We start from the raw sequence: 21,578 nt of genomic DNA on the forward strand, positions 1-21,578 counted from the left end.
TGTCCCCATGGCCTCTGTTCTGTATCCCTAAACGTCGGTACATAATCTTGTGCTGTGTGAGAGTTTTAACTTTGGATTTGTTTTGATTGGAGTATTGCCTTTTGTTTCCTTCTGCTGTTGTTTATCCAGATCTAGATGGCGCCCCACCAGGTGAGTACGCGTAGCTTTCTGTGTACCCAGTGGTTGCACGAATCACTAATTGTCCTGTGCACTAATCGTGCTACATATTTGAAAACGTTGTACTGGTAGCCACTGTTTCTGCATGATATTGTATTCGTAATAAAAAAAAATACTAAGTCTTTTTTCTTAAACATTCTCTATTTTTGAAATTTTTAGATGGCAGGAGAGGTATGCTTGAGCTAATAGTCCTTTGAGCTCAGTTGAAGAATTCCTAAGTTCTTTATTTTTTTCTTACAGGAAAATATGGAATGTATGTTCCTTTTAAATTTTTAAATATTTCTATTAACTTTCATCCATTGTTTTAACCTCAGAAATAACTTTTATTTTCTCTATATATATCTCATCTAGTCTGTCTAAAAATAAAAGTAGGAATATATTTTTTGTAACAAATTGAATATAATAAAAGGACTTTATTTGAACATACCGATACTGTGTTTTAATCATAAGCACCTTATTTTCTGCCTAAAAGAGGCTATAGAGACCATTGGGCACAGAGGTTCCAGCCTTTTTCTTGCTTGTGATTTCCACGTGACCTATACTCAGTGGCCATATTACTTCTTCTTAGTGATGATCTATGTAGAATCGGGAGACTGGAGGAATTTCATTATTAGTGGTATTTGTTAGAGTGCTAAATTTGGAACAGTTTTATTTAGTTAATATATTTACAAATGAGGCCTTTGGTTTCTTTTTTTGTTCTTTATTCCCTTTGATTCACCACTCTAAAAAGTTTTCCTAGTGCTTCTCGGGAAAGGAAAGAAAAATAACACAAAGATTAAATGCAGTTATCTCTCTGTGTCCTTAGACTCAGCACAGTCTATGAAGCTTCATGTTTTAAAATGATAAGCCCTTTCTTTGTTTTGTTTTGTTTTGTTTTTGAGACAGGGTTCCTCTGTATAGCCCTGGTGGTTATCCTGGAACTCACTCTGTAGACCAGGCTGGCCTCGAAATCAGAAATCCTCTTGTCTCTCCCTCCCAAGTGCTAGGATTAAAGGAGTGTACCACCACTGCCTGGCAAATGATAAGCTCTTATACAAGTAAAATACAGGACCTATAGGATTTTTATACCATTACTGTGAAAGTAATTATTCCATGAGGTTGACCATGGTGTGTGTGTGTGTGTGTGTGTGTGTGTGTGTATGTAAATGTCTGTCATTTGAAGGTACTTGGTAAACTATGACAAGGATGGATAAAAGACGAATTAGGACCAATCAGGGCTGATGAAAAGGCACCATGTTCCATCCACTGAGTACCTTCTTGCCATCCTACAAGTTGCCAAGCAGACTTGCTTCCTCTTTCCTTCAGTCCCCTCCCACCCCTGGCTCTTCCTTTCCTGTCTCCTTTACCCACTTCCTCCTCTTCTGTTTCCGCCTTTTTCCCTTCCCTGCCTTTTCTTCCAGTCCTCCTCTTCCCCTCCCCCTTTGTTTTTTTCCTTTCTATTTCTTCGTTTCCCTCATCCCTCTTTTTTTCTCTCTCTCTGTTCTTTGTAGTGTCTCAGCTTAACATGTGTTCTGTGACATAGAAAAGGAGATATTTAATCACATTTTGTGCAAGAAAATATCAGACTGCTTATTTGATAATTAGTGTTAATTTTTACAGCTGTTCTGCTTATAGAAGCAGAGAATACACCTGTTTGTCTGTCAATAGAACCCGTCACTCGTGGCAGAAGATTTCTCTAACATTTATGGCTATAATAAAAGTAAGAGGAACTGGAAGTAAAATGTGGAAGGACTAAAGTAATGAATATTCCAGTGGAAAAACCAGATAATCATAGATAATATCCCCATATAAACTTGACTCAGTTTTGTAATTTTGTCCTAATCCCCGAAGGCTGAGTACTGGATGGAGAGGTGATTGCATCACTAATCTTTTTCTCATGAGCCATAAGCTCTTCTGAGGGTAACAGACCATGACAAGTCTATATCAGGGCAGTGAAGGCAGAGGCTGAAGCAGAGACAGAGGCTAGGAGAGTACCGAGTCCAACTACCCAAAGGAATGCCAGGATGGAGACTGCTGGCGGGTATGGAGTTTGAGCTGTTAGATAAAACAAGAAGAGGAGAGAGGTCACATGAGCAGAGGAGTCAGGGAATGAGCTATGTTATCTATCAGCAGGTCAGTGCTCAACAGAAATAAGTACATGATTTACAGTGATGAAACTGAAGGTTAGAGGCTAGGCCATTGACCCCTTACCACACTTAAGATCTTACAACCTTTGAGGAACTTTTATTGTTTTGTTTTGTTTTCATATTAGCCCTACCTTTGTTGGGTCCCCTGAGGACCCAAAATTCTATGATACCCATATCTGTATTAGAAATTTATTTACTAAGACCTTCAGGGGACTCTGCATAGTGTTGTATTTGTGGTTCCGATTTATTGAGAAGAAAAATAAGGATATACAGATGCAGTATAAGGGGACAGACCCATAGGAGCCTTTAGGAGTCCAAGTTCATGCTTCCTTTGTTTGCTTCTAGGCATGAGAGATTGTAGAGCTCAGGCCCAGGGAACAATGGCACAGCAGTTTAAGCCAGGGGAAGTCTGTTAGACAGTCGCTATTGTCCAAGGTTTTCATTGGGTTGAGGGTCATGTGTGTATGTGCCTAACAGGTGCCAGAGTCTAGACCCCCACACAGGAAACGTATAGTCAGGACCAGTCATGTGTTTGCATCTAAACTTAGTGGACGTCCTTTATTACTTTGCTGTTGGCAGGGATCGTTTGAGAGTTAAGGTTTTGGATGTTAACCAGAATGTGCATAGGTTTGCAACGAAGGTGTTTCTGAAGGGAGCAGTCACAGGGTTGCATGTTAGTTAACATCAAAAAAAAGATAGAAAAGGACAAAAACGTTAGGTTAACTTCCAGTTATCCCATATTCCAGTATTATGTTGTAAAACTCCACCCCGGTACCCTAGCGGGACACCCGGGAGTTCTGTGTCTGCTTTGATCTGAATGCGCTAGGTGAGATCACGATGGCCCAGAGTTAAGAACTGTGTGCTACCCGGAAAAAACGCTTCATGTCAGTTTGGACTTTGAGACTATATCTTAAGTTGATGACCACCTGGGGTGGAGTCTTCTTGGCTCTGGCCAATTTGCTTATTTTATAAAGTATAAATTGTCTCTCTGGAGATAGGAGCTAAGAGTTTTGTTTTGTTTTGTTTCTTAAACTATTGAACTTCTCAGTGTTTCAAGTTCTGTTTTCGCCAGTGTCTGTAAGAAAAGTGGTAGTAAATCGAATTCAACTTCAAACACCACGCAGAGAGCGCTAACTGGAGATGGGGGGAGGGGTAAGGCTGTAAACTCTCAAAGCCCACCACCCCCAGTGACTGTTCTTCCCCCTGCTAGGCTGCACCACCTTACTGTACGTCTCCACCTACTGCGAACCAAGCGTTCAAATTCCTGAGCCCATAAGAAACATTTGTCATTCAAACCACCACAACTGGTCATGCCTTTAGAACCTTATTTTGATATTATTAACTAATCTTAGCCAGTCAGTAGTCAGAGGACTCAGTCTGTGAGCCTCTTCTGAATGAAGGCTTTCAGGTGCACATGGCCTTCAAGGCCACCATTTCCTTCCCCTGTCTGTGAACCCTGAGCATGGTTCTTAGGTGATATTTCCAAATATCAATAACCCTTTGTGTACTCAGTGGTTGAAGGAAGGGAACATTAGAGAGGAAGAAATGATCTGACTCCTGTCTAGTCAGGAGTTCTTACGTAATATAAGTGGCTGAATCATGAACACATATATTTAAATTATATCATAATATTATTTAGACTTGTGGAATAAAATGTGAGTTAAAAGACTGCATGTACGTATGTAAGGCACTTGCTGACAGGGAGTTTAATTTTTTTGTAGCTGCTTTAGCTACTGATTTTCTATTTATCTACTGATTTCTTAGCTTTATATTTGGTTTCCTTGTTTTGTTTTTGTTTTTTTAAATTTTTTTGGAGGTGGGGGGTTGTTGTTTGTTATTTTTCTAGCCTGCCCCAGTTGTCCAGTGGCAGCTGCTCGCTCAGTTGTAGTAGTTTCCAGAAGTGTTGCATGCACACCTGTTATTGTCTGTGTCTTCTGTGTACCTGTGAATGAGATGCATGCTGGTGTGTGACGTCTGAATAGCTTCATATATGCTCTTTCTATTTGACACTTTCAAGTGGGCGAAATATTTTACTAAGCTTGCAAAATTAATACAGTTCTCAGAATGTTTATATGCAGAGAGTTACTGATTGGCCGCGTGCACCGAAGGGGCCCAGGAAGCATTCGTTGTGAGCTTCTTCTTTTTTTTTTTTTAAATCAGTGGATTTGTGGGTTTGAATAGGACATACATAAAAAGTTTTAATGGTATGTGCTCACATAAATATATAGTCTAATTCCCACCCTCTGATACCATTTTTCCCCATTTCACCATTCAAACTCCCGATTTTTCTATATTGAAAATATATGTCTCCTCATCCCAGCAATGCAAGGGAAGGCGCTTCTGAGAAGTGTTTCTCTTCAGTCTGTTTGCATTGACTCAGAAGCCCAAACCAAAGTGCTGGGTTAAGATGCTGAGCTGATGAGCATGTGCTTAGCCTAGGGACGAGGTCCCCATCCAACTCGTGCAACACTTGCCCTGTTCACTTTGTTCTAGAAAACGAGGAGGACAGCAGCGAGGAAGATGGCCCTTTACACAGCCCGGGGTCGGAGGGAAGGTAAGAGACACGGGCTGCCACACTTGACTTACTTCTGTAACGTTTTCTCTTAGGGTTTTAATTGTGTGTATGGGATATGTCTGTGGAGATGTGTGCACATGAGTGTTGGGAGCCTGCACAGGTTGGAGAAGGGGATCAGATCCCTCAGAGCTGGAGCTCCAGGTAGCTGTGAGCCGCTCACCGTGATGCTGGGAATGGAGCTCAGATCCTCTGTCAGAGCAGTAACCACTGGACCATCTCTCCTGCCCGTTTCATGAGCTTGTTAAAACTTGACTCTTACTGCCTTAAGCAATTGTCTTAAGGTAGAAATAATTTTGAACTTTATGATTAAGGCAATGTGAAAGTTAAGCAACTCTCATGAATTTTAAAATTAAATATGGTAATATTTAAGAAAGAAAACGGAATTTAATTGTTAATAAACCCACCTGGGTTTTAAGTTGCTACCTTTCTGTGTTTTCCATATATATATATTTTTTTTCATAGCTATAAATATGAAAGACATACAATTCTGTATAGTAAGTTTAAATTTACTCATAATTGATCTTTCTTTATGTACAGCACGTTGTCTTCAGACCTTATGAAGCTTTGTGGTGAAGTGAAACCAAAGAACAAGGTAAGGAGAATTACAAATATCGGGCAAACACTTTTCTGTTGTTCTGTTTCACTACTAAGCTGATAGGCTTCGGGTTTGTCTCTGAGTAGAGTGGCCGTGGGAATGCTTTTACTCAAACTCTCTCATTTAAAATTAAATGAGATAATTAAATAATTTAAGTTAAGTAAATTACTAAATATAATTATTAGATAAAATTAAAATACTTAAAAAATAGAAATTTATTTTATATTCCATATAAAGTAATAATTAAAATTAAAAAAAAAGTCTCAATAGAAACCTAAGTTTTACCAAATTTTTACACTGTTTATACTTGATAAAATATAATATGGAAGCTGATTCTTTGTTTTTTGGGAGATAATTTTGTAATTATATTTATGTACAGAACACTTAGTATACATTTAACCCAGTGTAATGGTGAGTAGTTTAGCCTTTGCCTTTTTTCACTTGGCAATGCGAGCCACAGACTTAGAACCCAGGACGTTACTTCTCCATTGGCAGCAGATTTCATCATATCTGTCATTGTAATTGGTCCTAATAGCTTCCACCAACTTAGCACCTTTGTCTTCCAAGTTAACCTGTGCGAGGGCAACAGTGGTGCATGTCTTCCTGTGAACCAGGCTCCCCAGTCTGGCCTTTCCCTTGATGATGCAGTAGGGCACCCCCATCTTCTACACAGGGCAGGCAGGAAAACCACCTGCTCAATGGGGGTCTACGTCATGGGCCATCACCATCAGCTGAGCCTTCTTGTTCTCCACCAAGGTGGTGATTGTATTGAATCCTGCTCAGAGGACAGGAGGTCTCTTAGTTGGGATATCCACTTTGCCAGCAGCTTTCTTCTCAGCACGGGCCAGTAGCCATTGCTTCTTCTCTTGCTTTGTCTCTGGCCTGTACTTGTGGGCAAGCTTAAGCAGCTGAGTAGCTGTTTGCCTGTCCAGAGCCTGGGTGAACTGGTTAATGGCAGGAGGTACTTTGAGCCGCTTATAGAGGATGACCCTTTGCCGCTGCAGCCTGATATAGCAGGGCCATCTGACGAAGCGCGTTAGATCTCTTTTTGGATGGGTGTCCTGCCCTGTCTCACCATGAAGTTTTGCTTTTTTTTTTTTTTTTTTTTTTTTGTATGAATATGGGCCCAAGGCTTTCAGATTCTCCATTCCTCCTTCCCCCATGATAAATCTTAACTAAATATGGATTGTTTTTTTAGTGTAAATTTTAAAGAATTTTTAAAGAAATACTTGTGAGGCTAATGAAAATACATCTTGAGATTTCTGTATAGTCTTTGAGCACTGGCATACAGTATAGAGTTGGTATTTTGTTGTGGATGATCAAACAATTTGCCAAAGCTCAAAATATTCCATTGTGGTTTGGATCCAAGTGTAAGCAGAGAGAGGGATTATCGACCAGGCTCTGTGAGATTACACTCAGTGACATGTATGTGAGATGTTGGAGAGACTTTTGAAGTGATAGCCACAGAATGACCTGAACCACTGTGGTTAGGGCTCATCTAGGGACGGGTGCTCTCTGCCCTGGCACCTTTGCAGTGGGAGGAGCCAGCCCAGAGGGTAAAGATAACAATGGCTGTAAACAACAAAGGATCCTCTCTCATTCCAAAATCCCAAAGCCTTGCTGCATATAAGGAGAAAAACAGAAACAAAAACAAAAACAAAAACAAAAACAAAAACAAAAAACCCCAAAACACTGAAAATAAAAATTTAAAGTTCACATTAACAAAGCATTTAACAACGGGCAACGTTAGAACTTAGTTGAATGTCATGCAATGGATTTTTCTTTGGCATAATTCCTTCCCACTCGCTTTTCCCATTTCTTTGTCTTGTCTGTTTGTCTTTCTGTGTGTGTGTGTGTGTGTGTGTGTTTCTCTCAGTCTCTCTTTGTGTGTGTGTGTGTGTGTGTATGTTTGTCTGCCTTTCTGTCTCTTTCTCTCTGTGTGTGTCTGTTTCTGTCTCTGTCCTCTATCTTTCTGTGTGTGTGTATGTCTGTCTCTGTTTCTCTCTTTCTCTGTCTCTTTGTGTGTGTGTATCTCTGTTTGTCTCTATCTTTCTCTCTCTGTCTCTCTCCCTCTCCCCCTCCCCTCCCCACTTCCCTCCCCCTCTCCCTCTCTCTTTTTAAAAGCAGTTACCTGTTGAAGGAGCTGGTCACTGGTTCAACACAGTGATGGTAGTGACCTTTGACTGTCCTCGGAGTTACCCCAGGCAGATGTATAGGGTCCCTGCACCTTCACATCCTCCCTTGTAAACATGTTATCTCTCTACACCGGACATAATGGAGATTTAGAACTGTGCCCACTGTGCCTGGCACAGATGTGCGGTCCACATGCTGGCCGTTGTTGTGGTTGAACGGTCTTATCTGGCTACACCCCTGCCTCACCTCTGTCACTCTGTTGTTTTCGACACACCTGGAAGGAAAACAATGTGCTGAATGTTTGTATCTATTTCCTATATCAAAGTAGGTGATACATGTATAATCTATCTTAATAATAATAATAGAAGCTCTCTGTTCCTCAATCAAGTTCCGTGCCTAAGCTGGCTTCTCATTGCTTCTCTCTCCCTTCTCTAACTAGGCTCGAAGGAGAACCACCACTCAGATGGAGTTGCTGTATGCAGATAGCAGTGAAGTAGCCTCAGACACTAGTGCAGGAGATGCCTCCTTGCCTGGCCCTCTGGCACCTGTTGCAGAAGGGCAGGAGATTGGAATGAACACAGAGACAAGTGGTACTTCTGCTAGGGACAAAGAGCTTCTTGCCCCATCTGGCTTACCTTCTAAGATAGGCAGCATGTAAGTCTGGCCCAGCTATACTAACTCCTTTTCTTTTGGCATTTCCTTGTGTTTATTAATATGCATGTTGCTAATTTCTCATAGATACTCAGTCTCTGGTTTTCAAAGTCATTTCTGTTAGGTTCTGTTGGCCCTGATTTTTGTTTGCACATGTGTATGTGTTGTGTATGTGTGTGTTGTTTATGTATGTCTTTTGTGTGTGTGTTGTGTATGTGTGTGTGCATGTATCTGTGTGTATGTGCATTCTTGTGCATAGAGGAGGGCTAGAGCTGAGGTTATGTGTTGTGCCCAGTTGTTCTCAGTATACTCATTGAAGCTTCGTCCCTTTCTATACTCAAGAGTTTGCGCTCTAGGCCAGCAAGCTTCTTCCTGGAGTTCCCTTTCCCCGCCTGCTTTGGGCTGGGATTATGGGAGAGCCACTGTGCTTGCCTGGTTTTTATGTAGGTTCGAGGCTTCCAAGTTCCGTTAGTCAGTTTTGTGCACTAAGCACTTTCCCTAGACAGCGCCCTCTCCAGCCTCAGCCCTAATGTGTTGAACAGTCAAAATAATTTAAGATCTCACTTTCTTTTTTGACTTGCTTTGTTTAATTTCCAAGTTTTAGGATAACTCTGAGTCATGGTCATAGGCATAATTTATTTAGAAATATGCTAGGTTAAAGTTATACAAATAAAATACATGTCAACAAAAGCTTTACAGCCTCGGATTTGCCCCAGGTTTTTTACATTCTAGTTCTAATAACCTGGTAGGATTGTAATTTGTTGCTGACCCCTTTAAAGGAAAAAAAAAACCCAACAAATTATAACCTATGTGCATTTCAAGTTTTTGTATTTTGTTTTGTTTTAATTTTTTTGAGACAGGGTCTCACTATGTAGCCGTGGATGGCATAGGATTTGCTGTGTAGACCAGGCTAGCCTCTGGATCTCAAGTGCTGAGATTAGAGATATAAATTAACATGACCACCACCTTTTCAGACTCTTTACCTTGAAGCTAATTGTATGTCTGGGATGAATGGGGGTGAATGAATACTTTTCTTGTCAGTAAGAATTGAAGAAGAAAGTCCCTATTGAAAAGATATCTATAACAGCAAAGCTCTTCTAAATGAAACAAGTGCTGCATAGCACATAGTATATGAACATATTCTCCGCACTTTTGTTAGGAGTGCGGGTGCACCGGTATACATGTGTGCACCTGTGTGTGTGTTTGAGTGTGTGCATGTGTGTCAGTAGTTACATTAAAATTAGAACTTTATTTCCCTTTTTTTTTTTTTTTAGATTTTTATGTATTATGTATGTATATGAGTGTTTTGCATGTGAGTGTGTCGTGCCTATAGAGGTCAGAAGAGCAGGTCTGATACCCTGGAACTGTAGTTACAAATGGCCATGAGCCACCATGTGGGTGTTGGGAATTGAACCTGGGTCCTTTGAAAGAGCAGCCAGTGCTCTTAACCCACTGAGCAATCTCTCTAGCTCCCAACTTGTAAAGATTTTTAGTGATGCTTTTTGCAAACTAACTCTTAAGTAGCAAATGATTTCTGATACGAATGCACATATATGAGAAACATGACCCCTAAAGCAGCAGGCACTATGCAACGCTACAGATAATACGAAGTAGAATAAACTTGCTACGTGTGTCTGTTTCCCAGAACCTTCCTTTTGTGAAGGCATTCCCATTCTCTTCCATTCAGCAGTCGCATCTATGATCTTTAGTTAATTAATTTTAATGACAGAATTTTCCTGCATGTGCTTGTGTGATTAATGTTGGATGCTGCTAACCAGTGTAACCACGGCTTCAGTGCTGTGATAGGATGAGGGCGCAATAATTTTAGTCAAGGTAGTGACACCAATAAGGGACAGCTAGAAACTTGCATGTGTTCAGCGTTTAGTGTGCCTTAGGACAGGCATGTTAAGAACTTCAGGACTAAGTCTGTGGCCTGGAATCTCCATTCAGGTAATATATATATATATATTTTATAAATGTATACTTTATGGCAGATTATAAAAAATGTCTTTTTGACTTTGTCTCTTCATACATTTTCCTCTATGTTTTCATGAACTTAGAGGGCTGGACTCACAATTCCTTACAGTTTCATCGTTGCATGTTTGAGGCAGTCTCTTGGAGCCTCTGCTACTGGCTCCACCTTCTAAGTGCTAAGACTCCATGCCTGTATCACCTGGTCAGACCCAGGCTCTTAGAAATTTAAGTTTGTCCGTGCGTTTGGTGCAGGAGCGCCTATAGCTCATACGGCACCGCCTTCGTTTCCTTATCACGCATTACAATGCAGAATTGCTAAAATGGGCTTTCTTCAGACACATGAGATTTAACGATAAGTCTCTTTTTTTATTTTTAAATATCAATTATGGAAACCCATTCCATAATTTTTTTTTCTTATTAGTGTCACTTGCTGAGAATAGTAATATTCATCATTGCATTCACAAGACTCATAGTCTTTTATTGCTTTATTTATTCAGCAACCACTCCACATTTTTGTTTTTAATTCAAGAAGGTTTTTAACACAGGATCTCATTCATTTTATTCCAGGCTGCCCTAAAAAAAAAAAAAAAAAAAAAAAGAGGAAAGAAAATCACTGTGTAGTCCAGGATCCAGATATATAATTCATGTTTTTTATTGAACCCAGTGTCTCAGGAATGATTGAGAAATACAGGACAGAAGAAAATAAATAGTTTATAAATAAGCTGAATAGGCAAATTGCTCTCAAGATTGTGGAGTCTGACATTTTACCTGTGATGTGAGAGCTTTGGCTTAATCGCTGAAGTTGTCTAATTTTGAATTTGGTTTGCCCCATGGATGCAGGATTCAGATTTTTCCTCAAAGAACCTCTTGCCCCCACTCTCTTAAGTGCTGGGGTTCTGAGCTTGAGCCACTACACCTAGCTTTTACAATCTAAAGTTAATGACAAGAATATTTTAGAACTAAAATATATAAAATGACTAATTGATGACTAAATCTAGTTTAGTAAAAATGATTGTTGTTATTGGTTTTGTGTGACTACTTACATTGCTATCTTATTGTTTTCTTATTAAACTGTTTTATTTCTCATTTTCAAGTACCTTTCTTCTTGTAAAACTGTTAAGATAATTTTCCCTCAGGTCAAACAATTTCTGATAAAATTTGGATACTTACAAACTATCTATTCTGTTCATTTGGCAGTATTATTGATGTTTAAATGAGAAGATACAGCCGTTCACATAATTAATAAAATCACTAACTTAAAAATGTGCAGTTATTGAGCTCCTAGCAATAAAAAAATAGAGTCATATATTATTTTCCTATCCGAGTTTTATTTCCACCACCCCCTCCCCCCAATAAATAAATTTAGCGCTTTCAGATCAGATTGGCTGGTGAGGTTTTTAAATGTAGACACATTAAAAATAGTTAAAATAAAAATAAAATAAATAAATAAAAAATAATGAAAATTTTTTCCTGTTGTAGTTCCAGACAGTCATCTCTATCAGAAAAAAAAGTGCCAGAGCCTTCCCCTGTAACAAGGAGAAAGGCATATGAGAAAGCAGATAAGCCAAAGGCGAAGGAACATAAACAGTAAGTCCCCAGTGCTTTCTACCTACCCAGTGGCTTAAAGGTCCGCTGCAGCGAATGCTGGCCAAAGGGCAGCTGCAGATGCCGACTGTGCGCTTAGGCTTGTTTCACAGACACACAAGAGAACTCTTGGCTTGGCTAAGCAGTCTTCTGGCTTTATGGTCACACGTCCACCATTCATATACTTGAGCACCTTTCTCCCTGTTCACGCCACTAACACCTTTTTCCAGTTATGTTCCTGCATCCCTGAGCGCATTACTAATGCATCTCAACTAAAACTTACCAAGCTTCCCTTCTGAATCGTCTTCCGTAAAGATTCAAAATTAATTTCTCCTGTCCTCTGAAACTGACTTGACCTTCTCCCTCCCTCAAGTGACCACAGACTCTGTATTGCTCACAAGGCACGGTGTGTGGGACATTTTCTTCCTTCTCATGTTTGGGCTTGTTGGCATCATCCTCCGCCATGTCTCTTACGTTTCCTGAGGATTAATTAGCAGTGTGGAGTATAGACTGCTGAGCCCATTGCACGGGTGCACTACACCATCATGATTGACACCATCATGATTGACAGAAAGTAAATTATCCTGTAAAACATCCCGACCTATGTGTGCTACCAACCTCCCTCCTCATTTCTCCAAGATGCTACTGGGGAAGATGGGTTCATGGTAGAAAGCATTTGTGCCCATCTGCCTTGAGATACCAGTAAACTTACTGTCTTCTTTTGTTTCGTTAACATACAGACATGTTTGTATATTTTCTGTTCCTCAGAGGACAATCTTACACCCTCACTCTCTCTTCTCCTGTGCCAAGAAATGACTTACACAGTGTCTACACCGACCGTCATGGAGCTGACTTGACTGGCACACTCCCTATCCTTCTGTTGTTCATCCTTGCTTGCTATAATTTTAAAGAAGTGACTTTGCTTCTTTTCGTCGAATCCAGTATCTCAGGAATCATTGAGAAATGGTAGAACTAGAGAAAATATATTATTTAAAAGTCAACTGATTAGGCAAACTGCTCTTGAGCTCACCCGTACAGTGTGAGCAACTTGCGTTCAATTCTGTCTACATTTGTTGTTATTCAGTCGGGCTTGCCTTGTAGTGTGGATGTTTGGATCTCACTAGGAAGATTCTCTTCCTCCACTGACGTCTTGTGGCCAATGTGAAAAAGTCTGCTAAAATTGTTTTCTAACTTGTTCAGAGAGCCTAATCTCAAAAGAAGGAAGAGAGGAAGAAGAGAAGGAATTCTATAATAAAAAGATTTTTTTTTAAAAGCATGTTTCTAGAACTTTCCTAACAGGACATAACCAACTAAAGCCACCTGTTTGATGTTCTTTTTTCTCGTAGCTCAGATTCGGGCGCTTCCGAGACTAGTCTCTCACCTCCTTCCTCCCCACCAAGCCGGCCCCGTAACGAACTGAATGTGTTTAATCGCCTTACTGTGCCTCAGGGAACCCCGTCAGTTCAGCAGGATAAGTATGTTGTGGAAGAGAGCCCTGGCCTGGCCTCTCACCCCGGACTCCGCACCCCCCAGAACAGTCTGTGCGAACCTTCTGCCCTTGCTGTCTGGGAGGTGGAGTCTGCCATATTTTTGTACTTTTTAAGTAGAAAGGAGCCATGTGGCCAAACTTAAGAGATCATTTCCCTGCTGAACATGGCTCCCTGCGGTGCACGGCCTGGGCTTTCAGTTCTCATCTCTCATACTCCTGTAAAGTAAATTAGAATTAAACAAAACAAAACAAAACAAAACAAAAACCCTTTGAACATTTGATGTTTCAAAACGTATTTGGCTTTCTATAAGCTTCCAAAAGTGTCTAACTCTGACTGACTATATTGAAATGTGGTGAATGCCTCACCGTTGTTAGATGAGAGAACTTACAAAGACCACAAGCTCCTGACATTTTGGTGGTTCTAGGTTAAATCTTCCATAAACTCCAGTAATTGCATTATCAGAGTAAAACATTGGCCTTATGGGCAGAGGATGTGGGACTGGAAGGGAGTTGTGGGGAGAGGCTAGGATGTGGAAAATATCATATTTTACTAACTTAGAAGTAAAAACGTGTCCCTGTGCTGAGCCAGGAACTTTCTTCTAAAAAGTCAGTGATGCTATGACTGTCCTAATGTAGAGTCACAGGCTCTGGCATGTCTGCTTGGAATCTGAATAATCCCTTCGTGAGTGTGTGCACTTAGCATCCTTCCTGCCAGCCACAGCTGTTGGCTTCCTGTGCTGTTACTGTCCCGCATGTGACATCTCTGAAATTTATAGGATGCCATTTAAAAGATCTGCCTAATATGCCTCGATTGTATTAAATGGCTCTATAAATGTAATTATACTCATTATTTGGAAATCATTTTTAATCTGCTTAATTCACAAATCAGTTACTTATGTATTCCTTATTAGTTTATTTTTTTTAATAGACTCACTAGAGGATTGATCTAGAAAGGAAAATATTGTGCTATTGAACAAGACGGCCCTTATAGTCATTAAGTTGTCCCATCCACAGAGGAGGGTAGGACGTTAGTCACACATCGCAGAAGCCCATCTTCACTGATATGTGAACAGTTGATAAATTCCAGGTACCTTGCATTCACAGTAGTTCTAAAATCTTCTGTCACACTCGGGATATGGTGGCTCACAAGTGTAACCCAGCACTTAAAATGGGGCAGGGGGTGGGGGCACCACTATACATCGAAGGCTAGCCTGGGCTACACAGTGAGTTTCACCACAGTTTGAGGTACAGACTAAGAACCTTGCTCAGTTTTTTTTTTTCTGTCAGTCTTGACAATCTTGATAACCTCCTCATAGCTTACTATTTTGTTACAAATATACTTAATAGATTGCACTAATTTTACGGTTCTTATCCCCATAAGTAATAGTGTTGATTCAACGGAACCCATACTTTGAAAATTCCCTTCCTTTTGTATTCCTTTCTTTGGGACCCTGTTTTGAGACTTCCATTTTTCTGTTTTGAGGCTGCCATTTTTCATCTGTGCCATGCAGACCTCACAGTCTGGTTCTTCTCAGGTTTCAGGTCACCACTATCTTACCCACTCTCCCCAGGACACTACACCGTCAAAGTTCCTAACAGCCAATGCACAGCCGTCTGTGGGGCGGAGTGCCGGCTGACGGTGTCTTGCCTAACCAGTTATTACAGAGGGGCCTCTTAGTCAGAACTCTCCCCTTTGGAAATAAGTTAAAATTATGGGTTTTTAAACATGCAAATATAGAAATGAATTTATCAAACTTCCACGTTAGAATCTAGCTAAAACAGTAATTACCAAGATACATTCACACATAGTTACTAGAATTTTGAGAATTTGCAGTGAGGTGGTTCATATACCTGATACGTTTCCTTGCTGGCTCCTGAGTTGTAGAAGTGAAGGTGGAATGTATGGATCAGTAGTAATAGGTGCAGAGTTTTTGTCCCCTAAACTTGGTGGAAACCAAACCCTTTTGTTTGTCTAATTTAACTGTACTTTAAACTTGCTGATTTAGGGTGCAAACCGGAAAACAAAAAGGGAGTGTTTACGAAATTCTGTTTATACACGCTGTTGATGTTCGGTCTGTCATCAGTGTCTTTGCCTGTGTGGGTATCTGTTCTTTCTCCTCATGACTTTCACTCTTCCGCTGTAGGTCTGATGAAAGTGATTCCTCTTTGTCGGAGGTGCACAGGTACTCTCGTCCTCTTCTCCATCCTTCATCCTTGCATCCCACCGATGTCCTAAACGCTTCCTAGCAATCCTAAGCAAATCTCAGAAACCTCATGGGTTTTCTTTTTTTTTTGTTTTTTGTTTTTTGTTTTTTACTGCATGTATAATTAACTCATTGTAAACCTTGTAAGAGCACTAATATTTTAAAACATTAATTTTAATGTATCTTGTGAGTTTATCTTGTAAAGTAGCAGCAAACACTTGTTGTGAAAACTTAGAAGCCTGTCTGTTGCTGCCTGTGCCCCTTATTTTTTCCTGGAAAAGATAATCCTGTTTCACCTGAGATCAGAAAGGCTTGAACCTTAGCGCTGAGCATCCCTGCTGCTTGTAGGTCCTGGACTTACATAGATATCTTTTCCTGTTGGTTTAAGCAGTTTGCAGTAAAAGATTTATTTCATAACAGCGTAGTAGATTATAAAAAGTATAATGTCATGACAAAAATTAGAGGAAAAAAATCTTATATTTAATTAAAAAAAACCTGATAAATGAAGTTTTAAGAATAATAGCATTATCTTTTTTTTCATGTTACGGATTTGGAGAGGGACTTAATCTCTTGCTCTTTCCCTTGTTCCCTCTCCCCACACTTACCTGTTGGTCTCCTCTTTCCCTCTGTTTTCTTTGTTTCATGGTCATTTCTCTGAGCATCAGCAGATCCTCCAGAAGGTAGGCAGGGGGAGGGAGAAGAAATTCATCTCCAAGTACTGTAACTCCACTGATTTGCATGGAACAAAATGAGCTTGCTTTTTTTTTTTTTCACATGTGAAGTAATGCTTTATTCTTTTTTTATTTTTCTTTTGTGCATATAGCTATTTTTTTTAAATATTTTTTTCATTACGTATTTTCCTCAATTACATTTCCAATGCTATCCCAAAAGTCCCCCATACCCTTCCCCCCACTCCCCTACCCACCCACTCCCACTTTTTGGCCCTGGCGTTCCCCTGTACTGGGGCATATAAAGTTTTCGTGTCCAATGGGCCTCTCTTTCCAGTGATGGCCGACTAGGCCATCTTTTGATACATATGCAACTAGAGTCAAGAGCTCTGGGGTACTGGCTAGTTCATAATGTTGTTGCACCTACAGGGTTGCAGATCTCTTTAGCTCCTTGGATACTTTCTCTAGCTCCTCCATTGGGGGCCCTGTGATCCATCCAATAGCTGACTGTGAGCATCCACTTCTGTGTTTGCTAGGCCCCGGCCTAGTCTCACAAGAGACAGCTATATCAGGGTCCTTTCAGCAAACGCTTGCTAGTGTATGCAGTGGTGTCATCGTTTGGAGGCTAATTATGGGATGGATCCCTGGATTTGGCAGTCTCTAGATGGTCCATCCTTTTGTCTCAGCTCCAAACTTTGTCTCTGTAACTCCTTCCATGGGTGATTGTTTCCAATTCTAAGAAGGGGCAAAGTGTCCATACTTTGGTCTTCGTTCTTCTTCAGTTTCATGTGTTTTACAAATGAGCTTGCTTTTTTTTCCTTCTTCGTCTTCTCCACTCAGACTAGCTTTATTGTACACATTTACATAATTTTGTCTAAGTTAAAGAAATGTTTTTAATGGTCATTTTTTTAGATTCCTGAATGTGAACAGATTAATTAAGGATACAATAAAAATACCTTACATGTCTACTTTCATTACCAACATTTCTCCCTCATCTTAGTGGTATACGATGATTGGTAGAAAATATTAACAGCCCTAATAATGCTGAGTATTTTAGAACACTTTAATTACCTAGCGAATGCTTGGGATATTTTTATTTTTTAATATTGAGATTAATTTTCTTCAGAACACCAAATAACCAGTGGTTGACAGCTGCCTCGGGGGATGTAGAATGAATAGAGTTTGGATCTCCAGCATCCACAGGATGCCTGGGCAGGTGTAGAGGCCTAGGCCTGGGCCTGGGTGACACTCGGGAAGCAGAGACAGAGGGTGCCTGAAGCAAGGTGGCTCGCTAGAGTAGCTGAAGCAGTGAGAGATTTGCCTCAACACATAGGGTGGAAAATGGCCTGGGAAGACACCTGACCACAGCCCTCGGCCTGTCCATAGTGTGTACACTTGTGCCTGTCCCCAGTGGCGTGAGCTCATACATGTGGAAGCACGTAGGCATGTCACACATGCATGTGCAGGAACAGAGACTGTGTAAGAATAATGAAAGCCTCCCGCTTCCCAGGAAGTTAGCTGTGCTCAACAGGCTGCTTTATGCTGACTGTTATATCAGGAGTTGGTCCCATGGCTTGTTATCAGGAGACGCCGTGTTGGTCACCTAAGCGATTTGACGGTGCCGCTGTGTTCTGAGGATGGTTTGCGACACTGAGTCACAGGCAGCTCTCGCACTGCTAGCACAGTTTTGTTAGGTACTTCTTTCCCATGTGTGCAGTCACCGTAGCCTCTTCCAGAAGGACAATGCCCCTCAAATGCTCGAGGCAGGTCTGTCAACTTGATGGTGGTGCTCACACTTTTGAGAGTAGCTTTTCCCCCATTTCAGCTTTCATTTGTTTAAATTCTTACTGATTTCAATCTGAAATTTTGCATGCAGGCAGATAAATTGGAATATATATACATACATATATGTATATATATATATTTTTTTCCTTTATCTTTATATATCCAGAGATAATCTCAAGGGTCACTTCTGGTGATATGGAATTTCTTTCACTCCAAAGTTTGTTTGTTTGTTTGTTTGTTTGTTTGTTTGTTTTTAAACAAAAAGAAAGAAAAGAAAAAGAAAAAGAACAACATACAGTATAACAAGACCTTAATATATTTTAAAAATTAGCCTGTTCCCCCCCCCCCCTGTATGTTTCTATCCATTTCTCCCCCAACCTTCTTCAGCTATGAGACCTAATTTAGGAGTTTTTTGTGTCTATGTGACCCCATTCTAAATATTTAGCGCTTCAGTTTTGTGATTATATCCCCCCTGTCCCCCACTCTGGCATGTGCACCTTTATCATCTTGACAGTTTTATTTTATTTTCTTTAAGTTGGAAAGATTCTAGTATTCAGTGTTCATAAAACACAGTGTTCCTGAGCTAAAGCCTGTCTGTTCCTGATGTGGCCTGAGGAGAACATGTTAGGCCTGGCAGGCCGTCCTAATGTGTTTCACTTCTTAAACAAACCCTTGGCAATTTCAATAGAGAAACCATAAATAGCTGAGTCTTACCTTGTACTCACCAGGTACCACCCCATCTCTAGGAGTTAGTCCTCTTCTATACTTGGATAATTTGCTCCTATCTTTGACTGGAGTGCTAGGTTTAAATCTTACCCAATGATTGTATTAATGCTACACAAACTGACTTCTTGTTTGGGTAATCCCCGCCCCCCTTGCAGGCAACACAGTACAGTATCCTCCTATTAAATGTATCAATTTAATTAGCAAGCCATTTCTGTTATTAGAGCCAGTGAAGGGCTGGTTAAATGCCAAAGATCTTCCCGATTGAGTCTTCGCCCCTGGTGCAGCTTCTTTAGCCCATCGGTTCCATCTTTACCTCACTCTTCCTGAAGGGCATTCTCTGACAGACGTGGTAGTCAGACTTTATTGGAGTCAACGTAAAATTTACACACCAGACACCCTTGTTCATTATCTACTCACCCTACAGGGAGCGTCCCCATACAGAGGCATCCCCATGAGATTGGCAAGCCTGTGATATAGATGAACATTTACTTTAAAAAAGTGTTTATAATGATTTATCCAATATCTTTCCATGTGAGGCTCAACAAGAAGTTAGTATCTGAGGTGGCTTGAGACGGTTTTGCCCCCTTTATTAATCTTTGATTCCTGAAAGGGCTGACAATGCTTTTTCCTCCATGACAGAATTGTCCTCTAGAGAAGTGTGACTAGGAATGCTAACAATTTAAAAACAGAAACATTTGTTGTTATAGCTCACAGCAAGAAGAATTAGCAATGCGTTTGAGTGACTGTTGATGCGTGCTGTCTTGGTTTCTGGTCATCTTCCCTCCTCCGAACACTCATTTGCATTCCAAACCCCTTTAAACATCAGGGGCAGACAGTGCGTTGATATGCATTTCGGTCTCCAGTGCATGGCCTACCTCCTAGACCAGATGCTCGTGATGAATATTGTATGATACAGAAATAGTATCTGTGAGCCACTCCCCGGGAGCCTGGCTGCCAGGCACAACTTGCATTTTAAAATCTTTGAGATTATCAAAGCTTTCTTCCCACCCCTTTAAGTTGCTGCTGCTTGAATATCATCTTCCCCTCAAAGTCTCCCTATCCTTTTTATTTTTCCATTTTTCTTGGAGAACTGCTTTCTGTGTACCTTAGGTCTTATGTGTCACACTCTCTCCAGTGCATTCTCTTTGGGCTTAGAATCCCATACAGCCTGAGGTAAAGCCATGGCTTTGACTTTACTCATTTCTACTTCCTGTTGGTCACAAGGAAGAGCTGTCAGAGGGATGAAACGGTTAAAAAGAAAATCCAGGCCTCTCTCTCACTGCCTGTGGAACTGGTTACCAGTGGAAACCTAGTTAGTTCATGTTCTGCACTGCTCTCGCTTCACGCGTTATCCACTCCCTTTTGACTACAAGAATCAAGGGAATAGTCTGGATATTATTAATAATTGGTTATAAGGGCTTTTTAAAAATGTGGGGAAAAATACACCTAGTTCCATAATAGAGATACTGAAGTCATTCTTTTCTCCCCCCACCTCAGGGGCATAATCAACCCATTTCCTGCCTGCAAAGGAGTCAGAGCCTCTTCTCTTCAGTGCGTTCACATAGCTGAAGGGCACACAAAGGCTGTGCTCTGTGTGGATTCTACGGATGATCTTCTCTTCACCGGATCAAAAGGTGCTAGAAAGGGCTAGAAAGATGGCTCAGCGGTTAAGGCTGCCCGGTGGGCTCCTGCAGGATTTTAGTTGTTGCCAGCACCCAGGTCATGCAGCCCACAACTGCCTGGAAGACCAGTTTCAGGGAATCTGGTGCTGTCTTCTGGCGTTCACACACACACCTGCACTCATGTGCACATACCTACACACACACACACACACACACACACACACACACACACGATTTAAAAATGAAATTAAGAAAAGGTACTAGTAACCGTCAAATGCTCATATGTATATATTTAAAAATGGCTTTTAAACAGGATTATTGAAAGCCGCGTGAATCTAAGTGAATCTGATATGCTGGTTTGAGGATCTAAATTGCATAAAATCTCTTTGCTTAGTCAGGGAGGGAGTAACTCCACTGTTTATATCTGTGAGTGCACGTGGTGAGAGGATGCATCGCCCTGCAGCGATTGACAAACTTATCATGTTCTAGATTTAGGAATGGATGGTCTGCAAATTTACAAAAGATAATTAAAATAGAACAACATGGCCAAGACCATAGAAGTCACCACGTCTTCTGAACGCATCCGAGACTGTGAGGCATGACACAGATGTACATTACTGCCATCGCTCCCAGGAGGTGCAGGCTGTGACCTCTTGTTACAGATAAAGAAAGTCAAGAAAGTAAAAATGGTTTTCCTGTGTTAATTTAGCTAGTAGATTGAGCCAGGCTTAGAGACCTCCGATCCTGCACCCTCAGCCCCCTTGCTGCATTATAAGAAACTAGAACAATTAGGCACATACTAGACCTCCCTCTCTTTTGTTTGTTCCCCTTTGCCTACCTTGTCTATGAAATTACCACAGACATTCGAGGCTGTCCGGTCATGCCCAGTTCAGGAAAATCGAGAAGTACCATCATCCTTTGCTGTTTCGTTCCCACGGTAGAATGTGGTTTAAATAATTGTTGCTGGTAAAAGAACCTAAAATAGTTCATATTTCTTCTGCCTTGTTTGTTTGTTTCAGATCGCACTTGTAAAGTATGGAATCTCGTGACCGGACAGGAAATTATGTCCCTGGGGGTTCACCCTAACAATGTGGTGTCTGTAAAATACTGTAATTATACCAGTCTGGTCTTCACCGTGTCGACATCTTATATTAAGGTGTGGGATATCAGAGAGTCAGCAAAATGCATTCGAACATTAACGTAAGTTCTTTGAGGACAGCCGGGAGAGTGAATAGCTCTGTCCTTTTTATATAAAATATAAGAAAATAC

General features: G+C 40.7%; 1 protein-coding gene across 1 annotated transcript in view; it reads left to right on the forward strand.

Annotated features, from left to right (window-relative positions):
• Positions 1-21,578, forward strand: part of Kif21a (kinesin family member 21A) — a 116,699-nt gene that overhangs the window by 86,508 nt on the left and 8,613 nt on the right. The window contains exons 24-33 of the mRNA XM_085831711.1: positions 130-150; positions 4,797-4,857; positions 5,416-5,470; positions 8,046-8,260; positions 11,711-11,818; positions 13,162-13,290; positions 15,449-15,487; positions 16,174-16,188; positions 20,185-20,321; positions 21,329-21,509. Coding sequence (XP_085687837.1) covers positions 130-150; positions 4,797-4,857; positions 5,416-5,470; positions 8,046-8,260; positions 11,711-11,818; positions 13,162-13,290; positions 15,449-15,487; positions 16,174-16,188; positions 20,185-20,321; positions 21,329-21,509 — 961 coding nt within the window. The remainder of the gene's footprint in view (positions 1-129; positions 151-4,796; positions 4,858-5,415; positions 5,471-8,045; positions 8,261-11,710; positions 11,819-13,161; positions 13,291-15,448; positions 15,488-16,173; positions 16,189-20,184; positions 20,322-21,328; positions 21,510-21,578) is intronic.

The sequence above is a fragment of the Mus caroli genome, unplaced genomic scaffold, assembly GCF_978045245.1.
Source record: "Mus caroli unplaced genomic scaffold, Mus_caroli_1 scaffold_16, whole genome shotgun sequence".
NCBI lineage: Eukaryota > Metazoa > Chordata > Mammalia > Rodentia > Muridae > Mus > Mus caroli.